The sequence below is a fragment of the Balaenoptera physalus genome (assembly GCF_965194825.1).
Source record: "Balaenoptera physalus genome assembly, chromosome: 4".
In the NCBI taxonomy this organism is placed as follows: Eukaryota; Metazoa; Chordata; class Mammalia; order Artiodactyla; family Balaenopteridae; genus Balaenoptera; species Balaenoptera physalus.
Window position 1 is genome coordinate 97,308,868 of NC_138891.1, and position 13,096 is coordinate 97,321,963.

Sequence of the window (13,096 nt, forward strand, 5' to 3'; positions counted from 1 at the left end):
TTTTCTCTGGATATATGCCGAGGAGAGGGATTGCTAATCATATGGCAACTCTATTTTTAGTTTTTTAAGGAACCTCTATAGTGTTCTCCATAGTGGCCACACCAATTTACATTCCCACCAATAGCGTTAAGAGGGTTCCCTTTTCTCCACACCCTCTCCAGCATTTGTTATTTGTAGACTTCGTAAAAAAAAATTAATTTATTTCTTTTTGGCTGCGTTGGGACTTCGTAGGTGCACGTGGGCTTTCTCTAGTTGCGGCGAGTGGGGCTGCTCTTTGTTGTGGTGCTTTTTGGCCATTTTTATGTATTCTTTGGAGAAATGTCTATTTAGGAAGGAAGACAGTATTTTAAACTTATTACATATATAATCATCATATATCCTTGTGAGATAGTAACCATTATTACGTAAGGAAACTAACGCATAGAGAAGGTAAGTAATTTATTTGCCCAGATTCACACTGTTTCTCTTTTTTAAAAAAAAAATTTATTTACTTATTTATTTATTTATGGTTGCATTGGGTCTTCGTTGTTACGTGTGGGCTCTCTAGTTGCGGCGAGCTGGGGCTGCTCTTCATTGAGGTGTGCGGGCTTCTCATTGTGGTGGCTTCTCTTGTTGCGGAACACAGGCTCTCGGCGCGTGGGCTTCAGTATTTGTGGCTCACAGGCTCTAGAGCACAGGCTCAGTAGTTGTGGTGCATGGGCTTAGTTGCTCTGTGGCATGTGGGATCTTCCTGGACCAGGGCTCGAACCTGTGTCCCCTGCATTGGCAGGCGGATTCTTAACCACTGCACCACCAGGGAAGTCCCCACACTGTTTATATATATATATTTAAAAATTTTTTAATTTTGGCTGCGTTGGGTCTCTGCTGCACGCAGGCTTTGTCTAGTTGTGATGAGCGGGGGCTACTCTTGTTGTGGTGCGTGGGCTTCTCATTGCGGTGACTTCTCTTGTTGCGGAGCACGGGCTCTAGTTACACAGGCTTTAGTAGTTGCGGCATGAGGGCTCAGTAGTTGCGGTGTGCAGGCTCTAGGATGTGTGGGCTTCAGTAGTTGTGTGCGCGGGCTCAGTAGTTGTGGCTCGCAGGCTCTAGAGTGCAGGCTCAGTAGTTGTGGCACGTGGGCTTAGTTGCTCCGTGGCATGTGGGATCTTCCCGGACCAGGGATTGAACCTGTGTCCCCTGCATTGGCAGGTGGATTCTTAACCATTGCACCACCAGGGAAGTCCCGTTTCTATATTAACTAAATCAATTTTAACTTTGTTTGTAGTTGGATTAAACCTAAACACTGTTAGTAAGATATCTGACTCTTCCCTAAAGTTTTTCCATGAAGCAGTTCATAGGGAATCAGTTGTAATCCCTTCCAATTGTTTATAAATGCAGTTACTTCATAATCACAGACTCTGTTTAACTCGGCATGTAATTATTTTTATTTCCTTTAAACACATTCACCATTTCTCATAGTTATGTAAGCTTTTGAATCTTAAAATGTCTATTTCCTGACTAAAATTACCTTTACATTTTTAAATGTCTTTTTTCTTTTTCTTTTTTTAACGAATTAAGTCCAGACCCTTTGTTTATTTATTTATTCATTTATTTATTTATTTTTTGGCTGCATGGCATGTGGGATCTTAGTTCCCCAACCAGGGATTGAACCCACGCCACTTGCAGTGGAATGTGGAGTCTTAACCACTGGATCGCCAGGGAAGTCCATACATGTCTTTCTTCTATTATTTATTGGACTTTTATATCCTCACTAGCAAAAGATGCCAGGTATTTTGTAGATTGCATTTTTCCCCCTCTGTGAACCGTTATGACTTTGGCTGTTTACCTTGAATTTCTAAATAAAAATAAAATTTAAGTGCGTCTTAATTGTCATATTGCTATATTTATTATTGAAATTCCAAATTCCATTTTTTTTTCTTAGTGGAAAAGGAGCCTAAGAAATAAGGTCCTCTCTGTAGACCATAAAAGTAAAAAGGGTGTACGTGGGCGTCCTGTCACTTCTAAGACATCACCAGAAAGGTAAGATACATGTATGTGTGTGATATAGGATGGGCTTATACTATGTATAGTGTGACCATGAATGATTCATTTAACCTTTTTGGTTCTCAATTTCCACAACTTTTAAAATACAGTGATTGAGTTCAGTGGCCTCTACGGTTCCTTCTAAGCTCTTTCTGTGATTCTAATTCATCTTAACTCCTTGTTTTTGTGTGTTTGTAACATCTTGAAAGCTTTAGCTAATAAAGCAAGAGTTACATATAGACTCATTAAGATGCTGGATTCATCATTTGTGCTCCATTTAGCAACTGTGGTCTTAAAGTCATAGTATTAATGAATAATGGATATACTGGAATTAAATATCTATGGGATTCAAATTACAGTTATTAGCAGCAGGAAATCGGAGCTGAATTTTAGTATTGGACATCAGTAAATGCTTAAAAAGTTGTTATTTTGCAAAAGGGTGTTATCTTTTTTAGAATAGTGAATGAATAAAAAGTGACAGTAACAAAGTAAAAATTACAATTATTGGGAGTTTGCACAAATTAGAAGACTAATTGGAGTTCTTTTTTTTTTTTAGTTTATTTATTTTTGGCTGCATTGGGTCTTTGCTGCTGTGCACGGGCTTTCTCTAGTTGCAGTGAGCAGGGGCTACTCTTCGTTGCGGTGTGCGGGCTTCTCTTGTTGCAGAGCACAGGCTCTAGGCAGATGGGCCTCAGTAGTTGTGGCACATGGGCTCAGTAGTTGTGGGATGCAGGCTTTAGAGCACAGGCAGTAGTTGTGGCACATGGGCTTAGTTGCTCCGTGGCATGTGGGATCTTCCCGGACCAGGGCTCGAACCCGTGTCCCCTGCATTTGGCAGGCGGATTCTTAACCACTGTGCCACCAGGGAAGTCCTAATTGGAGTTCTTGATTTTATGTCAGAGCACTCTGTAAGCTGTTTAGTCTGAATTCTCACCTTTCAAGTGAATTGTCCTTAGGAAATAAACATATCGGTGACTCCATATCCTTATCAATACTTATTTTCCCTTCCTCCTTCCCTTCCTTCCTTCTTTCCATAGTTGTCCTAGTGGGTGTGAAATGGTAATCTCATTGTGGTTTTGATACATATTTCCTAATGACATTGAGTGTCTTTTTACATGCCTGTTGGTCATTTGTATATCTTCTTTAGAGAAATGTCTGTTTAGATCCTTTGCCTGTTTAAAAATTGTGTTGTTTATCTTTTTATTGTTGAGTTGTAAGAGTTCTTTATATATTCTGGATACAGGTCCTTATCAGATATGTGATTTGCAAATATTTTCTCTCACTCAGCTTTTCACTTTCTTGATGGTGTCCTTTGAAGCACGAAAGTTTTTTTCACTTTGATGAAATCCCATTTATCTATTTTTCTTTTGTTGCTGTGCTTTTGTTGTCATATCTGAGGAACTATTGCCTAATCTGAGGTCATGATGATTTACTCTTGTGTTTTTGTCTAAGAGTTTTATAGTTCTAGCTCTTAGATACAGGTATTTTATCCATTTTGAATTAATTTTGGGTATGGCATGAGATAGGCATCCAAATTTATATTATTGTTTGTGAATATGCAGTTGTCCCAGCAACATTTGTTGAAGAGGTACGAATTTTTCTTGGTACTTTTGTTGAAAATCAGTTGACATTGATATAAGTGTTTATTTCTGGATTTGGAATTCTAGTCCATTGATCTATATGTCTGTTTTTATGTCAGTACCACTGTGTGCTGTACACTGTATTATTGCAACTTTGTGGTAAGTTTTGAAATTGGGAAATGTGTCTTCCAACTTCATAATATTTTTCAAGACTTTTTTTTTTTTTTAATTTTCTGGTTGCACTGTGTGGCATGCAGGATCTTAGTTCCCCGACTAGGGATCAAACCCATGCCCCCTGCAGTGGAAGCATGGAGTCTTAACCACTGGACTGCCAGGGAAGTCCCTTTTCAAGATTGTTTTGGTTGTTCTGGGTTCCTTGCATTTTCAACTGAGTTCTAGAATCAGTTGGTCATTTTGAGCAAAACAGCCAACAAGGATTTTGATGGAGGATATGTTGAATCTGTAGACCAATTTGGGGAGTATTGCTGTCTTAACAAATTAAATCTTCTGATTCATGAATATATCTTTCCATTTATTTAGGTCTTATTCAATTTCTTTCAACAGTGGTTTGTAACTTTCAGTGTGTCTTGGACATTTATTGTTAAATTTTTTCCCAAGTATTTTCTTTTTGATGCTGTTGTGAATGGAAGTGTTTTCTTAATTTTAGTTTTAGATGGTTCATTACTAGTGTGTAGAAATCCCATTGATTTGTATATGTTGACCCTGATTTATATACTGTGACCCTGTTTATCCTGTTCTAGAAATTTTTAGTAGGTTGCTTGGAATTTTGTATATACAAGGTCATGTCATCTGCAAACAAAGATGGCTTTACTGCTTCCTTTTCAGCTGGAGGCCTTTAATTTTTTTCCCCTTGCCTAATTGTCCTGGCTAGAATGTACAATGTATAATGGAAGTGGTGAGAGTGGAAATATTTGTTTGTTCCTACTATCAGAGGGAAAGCATTCAGTATTTTACCATTAAGTATGATGTTAGTTATAGGTTTTTTATAGATGCCCTGCTATGGTTTGAATGTTTGTACAATATCTCCCCAAAATTCATATGTTGAAATCCTAATGCCCAATGTGATGGTGTTTGGAGGTGGGGCCATTGAGGGGGGTGCTTAAGTCATGAGGGTGGAGCCCTCATGAACGGGATTAGCGCTCTTTTTATAAAAGAGACCTCACAGAGCTTCCTGGTGCCTTCTACCATGTGAGGACACTGTGAGGAGTCCGCAGTCTGCAGCCCAGAAGAGGGCCTTCACCAGCGCCTGACCATGTTGGCCAGCACCCTGATCTTGGACTTCGCAGCCTCCAGAACCGTGAGAAATAAAGGTTTGTTGTTTATAAGCTGCTGAGTCTGTGATATTTTGTTATAGTCTGAACAGACTAAGACATGCCCTTTTTCATGTTGAGGAAGTTCCCTTCTGTTCTTAATTTGTGGGAGGCTTTTTATGATGAATGTGTGTTGGATTTTGTCAAATGCTTTTTCTGCATTTATATCATGTAATTTGTATCCTTTATTAATATAATGTATTACATAAATTGATTTTTAGGTTTTAAACCAACTTTGCATTCCTGGGATAAATCTCACTTGATTCTGATTTATGATCCCATTTATATGTTACTGGTTTCAGTTTGCTAGGATTTTATTGAGGATATCTATGTTTGTATTCAGAAGAGAAAATAACTTGCTATTTTCTTATGTTGTCTTTGTCTGGCTTTGGAATCAGGCTAATAATAGCCTTGTAGAATGAGGTGAAAAGTGTTGTCTCTTCCTTTGTTTTCTGGAAGTTTTTGAAGGATTGGTATTAATTCTTGTTTAAATGTTTGATAAAATTCACCGATGAATCCATCTGGTCATTCATTGGTGGTGTGTGTGTGTGTGTGTGTGTGTGTGTGTGTGTGTGTGTGTGTGTGTGTGTGTGTGTGTGTGTGTGTGTGTTTCTGTGAAGTTTTCCAGTTAGAAATTCAGATTTTTCCTTGTTATAAGTCTGTTGAGATTTTCTATTTTTTTTTTTTATGAGTCTGTTTTGGTAGCTTTTGTTTTTCTAGGAATTTGTATATTTTATTTATCTAATTTGTTGCCATATATTTGTTCATAGTATTCTATCATACTGTTTAAAATTTCTGTAATATTGTTAGTGATGACCCATCTTTCATTCCTCATTTTAGTAATTTGAGTGTTTTCTTTCTTTCTTTCTTTTTTTGTTCAGTCTACCTAGATATTTGTAAATTTTGTTGATCTTTTCAAAGAACCAACTTTTGGTTTCATCAATATTCTCTGTAGGTTTTCTATATTCTATTTCATTTATTTTCACTATAATCTTATTTTCTATTTCTTCTCTTTGTTTTGGACATAGTTTGTGCTTCTTTTTCTAATTTCTTAAGGTACATGATTAGGTTATTGATTTGAGATGTCTTCTTTTCTAGTATAGGTGTTTAGTTTTAAATTTTATTCTAAGCACTGCGTTAGCTGCACCTCATAAATTTTGGTATGTTGTGATTTTCTTTGCATTCAGCTCAAAAGTATTTTCTAATTTCTGGTATGATTGATTCACTTCTTTTGAAAGTGTGAATTGTTTAATTTCTATGTATTTTTAAATTTCAAAGATTTTCTTCTTTTATTGAGGTATAATTGACATATAACATTATATTAGTTTCAGATATACAACATAATGATTCTATACTTGTATATACTATGAAATGATCACCACAGTAAGTATAGGTAACATCCATCACTCACATAGTTACAGATTTTTTTGTGTATGATGACAACTTTTAAGATTTACTTTCTTAACAGCTTCCAAATATACAATACAGCATTATTAACCATAGTCCCCATGCTGTACATTATATCCTCATGACTTAGTTTTGTTGTTGTTAATTTTTAATTGAATTCCACTGTGGTCTGAGAACGTTTTGTATGATTTCACTTCTTGTAAATTTATTGAGGTTTATTTGTGGCCTGGCATATGGTCTTTCTTGGAGAATGTTCCATGTGTTTGAGAAGAATGTGCATTCTGTTCCTGTTTGTTAGAGTGGTCTGTGGATGCGTTGGTTGATGGTGTTATTCAAGCCTTCTGTATCCTTGCTGATTTTTTGTCTAGTTGTTCTATCAAGACTGGGGTTTTAAGTGTTGAACTATTACTGTTGAATTGTTAATTTCTCCTTTCTGTTAGTTTTTGCTTAATGAGCCTTGTGGTCCTGTTATTAAGTATATGTGTATTTATAGTCAGTATATCTTACTGATGAATTAACCCTTTTGTCAATGAAATGTCCCTCATTGTTTCTACAGACTTTTTCTTTTTTTGCTTTAAAGTCTATTTTGTCTGATACTGATAGAGCCATTCCACCTGTCTTAAGGTTGCTGTTTGCATGGTATACCTGTTTCCATCCTTTTACTTTGAACCTGTTTATTTCTTTGAGTCCAAAGTGTGTCTCTGGTTGAGAGCATATAGTTGGATCTTATCTTAGTCTGTTTAGAGTGTTATAACAAAATACCATAAGACTAGGTGGCTTATAAACAAAAAACATTTATTTTTCAAAAGTGTTATAATTCCTGGGAAGCCCAGGATCATAGCACTCCCAGATTCAGTATCTGGTGAGGGCTTCCTGGTTCTTAGATGGCCATCTTTTTACTGTATCCTCAAAGGGTGGAACGGGTACTCTCTTGAACCTTTTTTATGAGCACTAATCCCATTCATGAGGGCTCTACCCTCATGACCCAGTCACCTCCCAAAGGCCCCGCCTCCTACTGCCATCATTTTGGGGATTAGGATTTCAAAATATGAATTTTGAGGGGAAACAAACATTCAGAACACAGAAGGTCTTGTGTGTTTTTTTTTTTTTAATCTACTCTCACAATCTTGACCTTTGACTAGATTATTTAATCCATTCACATTTCATGTGACTCAAGGTGTGCTCAAGGCTGTGCTTCCTTTGAAGGCATTAAGGAATAATCTGTTCCATGTCTCTCTCCTCTCTTATTCATGCATTCAGTCCTCCATATTTACATGTTTTCCCTGTATGTCTTCATGTTGTCTTCCTTCTGTGTTTGTCTGTTTCTGCCAGTTTTATAAGGATACCAGTCATAAGGTACAGGCATACCTTGTTTTATTGTGCTTCACGTTATTGCGCTTTGGAGATACTGCATTTTTTACAAATTGAATGTTTCAGGCAATCCTGCATTTAGCAAGTCTGTCGGTAGCATTTTTCCAGAAACATTTGCTCACTTTGTGTCTCTGTGTCACAGTTTGGTAATTCTCCCAATATATCAAACTTTTTCATTATTATTATATTTGTTATGGTGATCTGTGATCAGTAATTTTTTAAATTCAAGTATAGTTGATTTACAATACTTTGTTTCAGTTGTACAGCAAAATGATTCAGTTGTATATTTTTTCAGATTTTATTCCATTATAGGTTATTACAAGACACTGAATATAATTTCCTGTGCTATACAGTAAATCCTTCTTGCTTATCTATTTTATGTATAGTAGTTTATACCGGTTAATCACATATTCTTAATTTGTCCCTTGCCACCTCTCCCTCCCGTTTGGTAACCATAAATTGGTTTTCTATGTCTGTGAGTCTGTTTCTGTTTTTTTTTTTAAACATCTTTATTGGAGTATAATTGCTTTATAATGTTATGTTGGTTTCTGCTGTATAACAAAGTGAATCAGCTGTATGTATACATATATCCCCATATCCCCTCACTTTTGCGTCTCCTTCCCACCCTCCCTATCCCACCCCTCTAGGTGGTCACAAAGCACCAAACTGATCTCCCTGTGCTATGCGGCTGCTTCCCACTAACTATTTTACATTTGGTAGTGTATATATGTCATTGCTACTCTGTCACTTCGTCCCAGCTTACCCTTCCCTCTCCCCATGTCCTCAAGTCCATTTTCTGTGTCTGCGTCTTTACTCCTGTCCTGCTCGTTGGTTCATCAGAACCATTTTTTTTTTTTTTTTTAGATTCCATATATATGTGTTAGCATATGGTATTTGTTTATCTCTTTCTGACTTCACTCTGTATAACAGTCTCTAGGTCCATCCACCTCACTACAAATAGCTCAATTTCGTTTCCTTTTATGGCTGAATAATGTTCCATTGTATATTTGTGCCACATCTTCTTTATCCATTCATCTGTCGATGGACACTTAGGTTGCTTCCATGTCGTGACTATTGTAAATAGAGCTGCAATGAACATTGTGGTACATGACTCTTTGAATTATGGTTTTCTCAGGGTATATGCCCAGTAGTGGGATTGCTGGGTCATATGGTAGTTCTATTTTTAGTTTTTTTAAGGAACCTGCATACTGTTCTCCATAGTGGCTGTATCAATTTACATTCCCTCCAACAGTGTAGGAGGGTTCCCTTTTCTCCACACCCTCTCCAGCATTTATTGTTTGTAGATTTTTTGATGATAGCCATTCTGACCGGTGTGATATGATACCTCATTGTAGGTTTGATTTGCATTTCTTTAATGATTAGTGATGTTGAGCATCCTTTCATGTGTTTGTTGGCGATCTGTATATCTTCTTTGGAGAAATGTCTGTTTAGGTCTTCTGCCCATTTTTGGATTGGGTTGTTTGTTTTTTCTGATAGTTGAGCTTCATGAGCTGCTTGTATATTTTAGGGATTAATCCTTTGTCAGTTGCTTCGTTTGCAAATATTTTCTCCCATTCTGAGGGTTTTCTTTTCGTCTTGTTTATGGTTTCCTTTGCTGTGCAAAAAGCTTTTAAGTTTCATTAGGTCCCATTTGTATATTTTTGTTTTTATTTCCATTTTTCTAGGAGGTGGGTCAAAAAGGATCTTGCTATGATTTATATCATAGAGTGTTCTGCCTATGTTTTCCTCTAAGAGTTTTATAGTGCCTGGCCTTACATTTAGGTGTTTAATCCATTTTGAGTTTATTTTTGTGTATGGTGTTATGGAGTTTTCTAATTTCATTCTTTTACATGTAGCCGTCCAGTTTTCCCAGCACCACTTACTGAAGAGGCTGTCTTTTCTCCATTGCATATTCGTGCCTCCTTTATCAAAGATAAGGTGACCATATGTGCATGGGTTTATCTCTGGGCTTTCTATCCTGTTCCATTGATCTGTATTTCTGTTTTTGTGCCAGTATCATACTGTTTTGATTACTGTAGGTTTGTAATATAGTCTGAAGTCAGGGAGCCTGATTCCTCCAGCTCTGTTTTTGTTTCTCAAGATTGGTTTTGCTACTTGTGGTCTTCTATGTTTCCATACAAATTTAAACTTTTTTTTGTTTTAGTTCTGTGAAAAATTAATACTACTATTAATAAAGCTGCTGTGAATATTCATGTACAAGCGCCTGTGTGGACATGTTTTTATTCCTTTTGGTTAAATACCTAGGAGATGGGTTGCTGGGTCATTGAAAGTACATTTTCAACTTTGTTAAGCAACTGCCAAATGTTTTCCGAAAGTAATTGTGCCACTTTACATTCCCATCAGCAGTGCAGAAGAGTTTTACTTCTTCCACCCTCCTGCCAGTGCTTGTATGGTCAATCTCTGTCATCATCCCTTTTAATGTATGTGTAGTGATATCTTATTGTGGTTTTAATTGCATTTCCTTGATGAATGATGATGTTGAGCATCTTTTCATGTGCTTACTGTTCTTTTGTATCTTCTCTAAAGTGTCTTTTGAAATATTTTGCTGTCCTCCCCCCTTTTTTGAAAAGACAAACTTTTTTTAAAGACTGGAAAGATGAGGTTAATGATATTGAGTGCCTTTTTATGTGCATATTGGCTATTCATATGTCTTTCTTGTGAAATGTTCAAATATATTTAAATATATAGAAATTTTAAAAATTTTACCTTTAATTTGGAGGGAAAAGATTGCTGACTTCTGCCTTAGGATATTATTAGTCAATCAGATTGCAATAAAGCAAATTTATGAACATGAAATAAGTATTTTCACAGAGAATCCAAATTGTCTTTTTCACTTAGAGCCAACTATTAGAATTACCAGTAAAATCACCAATGGTGATTCTTATTTGGTTTGGGTGAATAGAAAAATGGCATTTTCCAACATTGGATATTTTCATATTTAAAATCATTAAAATTATCACTGGGGTATTTTCCCAAATAATTTAGCAAATTACTAATAGTCAGTAGTTTTCTCAGATGAAAAGTATACCTTATATATCCTTAAGATTTTAGAAGTATTTTCATTTGATCATTTAGAATTTTAAGTTGTGCAGTTGTAAAACCTATAAAAGAGTAGTCCTGAATGTAAAAAATAATTTTTTTTCACTAACCAATAGATAGTTTTTGGCTAGGTAAAGATGTTTACCATTCTTTACAAAATTAATTGGTTGACATTTCTCTTTATATAAATAGTATAGTACTTGCTTAGTATAGAAAATAGAAATAAAGACAAGTAGAAAGAAAAAAACACAGCCAGTCACTCTTAAAATTTAAAGTAGAAGATTTTAAGAGACTAATAAGTAACATTCCATTAAGTGGCTTTATCATTGTTTACTTAACCATTCTGCTATTGCTGGGAATTTTTATGTTTTTAATTTAAAAAATTTTTTTATTTTTGGCTGTGTTGGGTCTTTGTTGCGGCACATGGGATCTTTGTTGCGGCACGTGGGATCTTTGTTGCGGCATGTGGGATCTTTGTTGCAGCATGTGGGATCTTTCATTGGTGGTGCACAGGCTTCTCTCTAGTTGTGGTGTGTGTGCGTTGTAGCATGTGGGTTTTTTTTCCCCTCTCTCTAGTTGAAGTGCATGGGCTCAGTAGTTGCAGTGCAAGGGCTTAGTTGCCACGCGGAATGTGGGATCTTAGTTCCCTGACCAGGGATTGAACCTGCGTCTTGTGCATTGGAAGGAGGATTGTTTACCACTGGACCACAAGGGAAGTCCCTATTGCTGGGAATTTAAATTTGCTTTTGTTTTGTTGCTTTTATAAATAATACTGTGATGAATATCTTCATGCATAACTTTTTTTCCCTGTTTCATATTTTTTTGGTACAGGATTCCAGGCGGGATTATTTTGTTAAGAGTATAACAAACACGCAAGATGTTGTTAACGTTTTCCCACGTTTGCCTTCTCTCAGTCTCTTTTCATACATGTATGTAAGTGCATATCACATATGCACATTCATGTACACATATTTTTTCCCAGAACCATGTGAAAGTAAGTCACAGACATCAGGCACTTCACCTCTGAGTACTTTAGCCTGCACTTCTTAAGAACAAGAAAATTCTTTTACATGATAACCACAATACATTATGAAGAAAATTTATAATAATTTCATATTATCATGTAATATAAAGTCTAGAATCAGAATTCTCTAAATGTCCCCCAAAATGTCTTTTGTTAAAAAAAATCTAGGGTCAAATTGAGGTTCATGCATTTTATTTTTTGGTTATTATGTCTCATTAGTCTCTTAATCTTAGAATAACCTCTGCCTCCCCCCGACCCCCCTAAACCATGACATTGACTTTTTTGAAGAGTTCAGGCCAGTTGTCTTGTAGAATGTCCTACATTCTAGATTTTTATAATTGGGTTTGTCCTCATGATTAGGTTCATGTTACATTTTTGGCAAAAGTACTTCATAGCTGATGTTATTTGCTTATTGCATCCTATCAGGGGATACGTAATGTCTGCTTGTCCCACTGTTGGCGGCCTTACATTTGATCACTTGGTTAAGGTGGTAGCTACCAGATTTTTAGTTATAAAGGTGCCTTTTTCCTTCGTAATTAATAGTCACTTGTGAACCTAATTATCTTTTTGCACTGTGCTGACACCAAGGTGGCTGAGCAGTGATGGGAAAAAAAAATCACAAAACACAGTATGTTTATGCCATTATAAATTTGTGGTTATTAACCCTACTGGATTCCGCAACTTCAAGATAATCATACTGTGTTTCTCTAGTCAGCTTGTGTTCCCCCTCTCCACAGTGATGATTTGAAGCCTTTTCTCTCCTCAAGCCTGTGTTCTTTCACCTTTTGTATCACTTTGAAAAAATGATCTTGGTTTCTGGAAGAAGGAAAAGGGGTTCTTCTCCCACCATAAACCAGCACAGTGGAGCAGTTAAGAGTGCTGGCAACAGAGTTGAGAGTGTGTGGCTCTGGATCCCGCTCTCACTACTCACCCATTTTACTATGGACTTAGTTGTTAATCATTCTATTCTTGGTCTTCTCAGTTGCAGAAGAATAATTACCATTGTACTTCACAGAGTAGTTGTGAGGATTAAGTGAAGTAAATCATTGTAGAGGTCTTAACATGCTTCCTGGTATACGGTGCATGTTCAGTAAATATTAGCTCTTTTTATGCTACTTCTTAAGAAACTTAATTATAAAGTTAATTATCCTGTCTCCTGTATCTTCAACCTCTCCTACTCTGTTGACGTCTTCCCATAAGCACTGAAACTTACACAGATATTTTCTATGTTAAGCTAACTAACCAACCAATAACTAACTAAGAAGACCTTTCTTGCATCTCACATTTATCTTCAGCTCTTG

The 13,096-nt window shown here is 36.4% G+C and overlaps 2 protein-coding genes across 9 annotated transcripts in view; one reads left to right on the plus strand and one right to left on the minus strand.

Moving 5' to 3' along the window:
• Window positions 1-13,096, minus strand: part of LOC309660004 (putative protein ARB2BP) — a 302,775-nt gene that overhangs the window by 63,743 nt on the left and 225,936 nt on the right. The window lies entirely within an intron of this gene.
• The window catches only part of SENP7 (SUMO specific peptidase 7), a 156,622-nt gene that overhangs the window by 52,232 nt on the left and 91,294 nt on the right, over window positions 1-13,096 (plus strand). For all 8 annotated transcript variants that reach the window (XM_082460340.1, XM_082460341.1, XM_082460345.1 and 5 more), the window contains one exon: window positions 1,922-2,019. In XM_082460340.1, coding sequence (XP_082316466.1) covers window positions 1,922-2,019 — 98 coding nt within the window. The remainder of the gene's footprint in view (window positions 1-1,921; window positions 2,020-13,096) is intronic.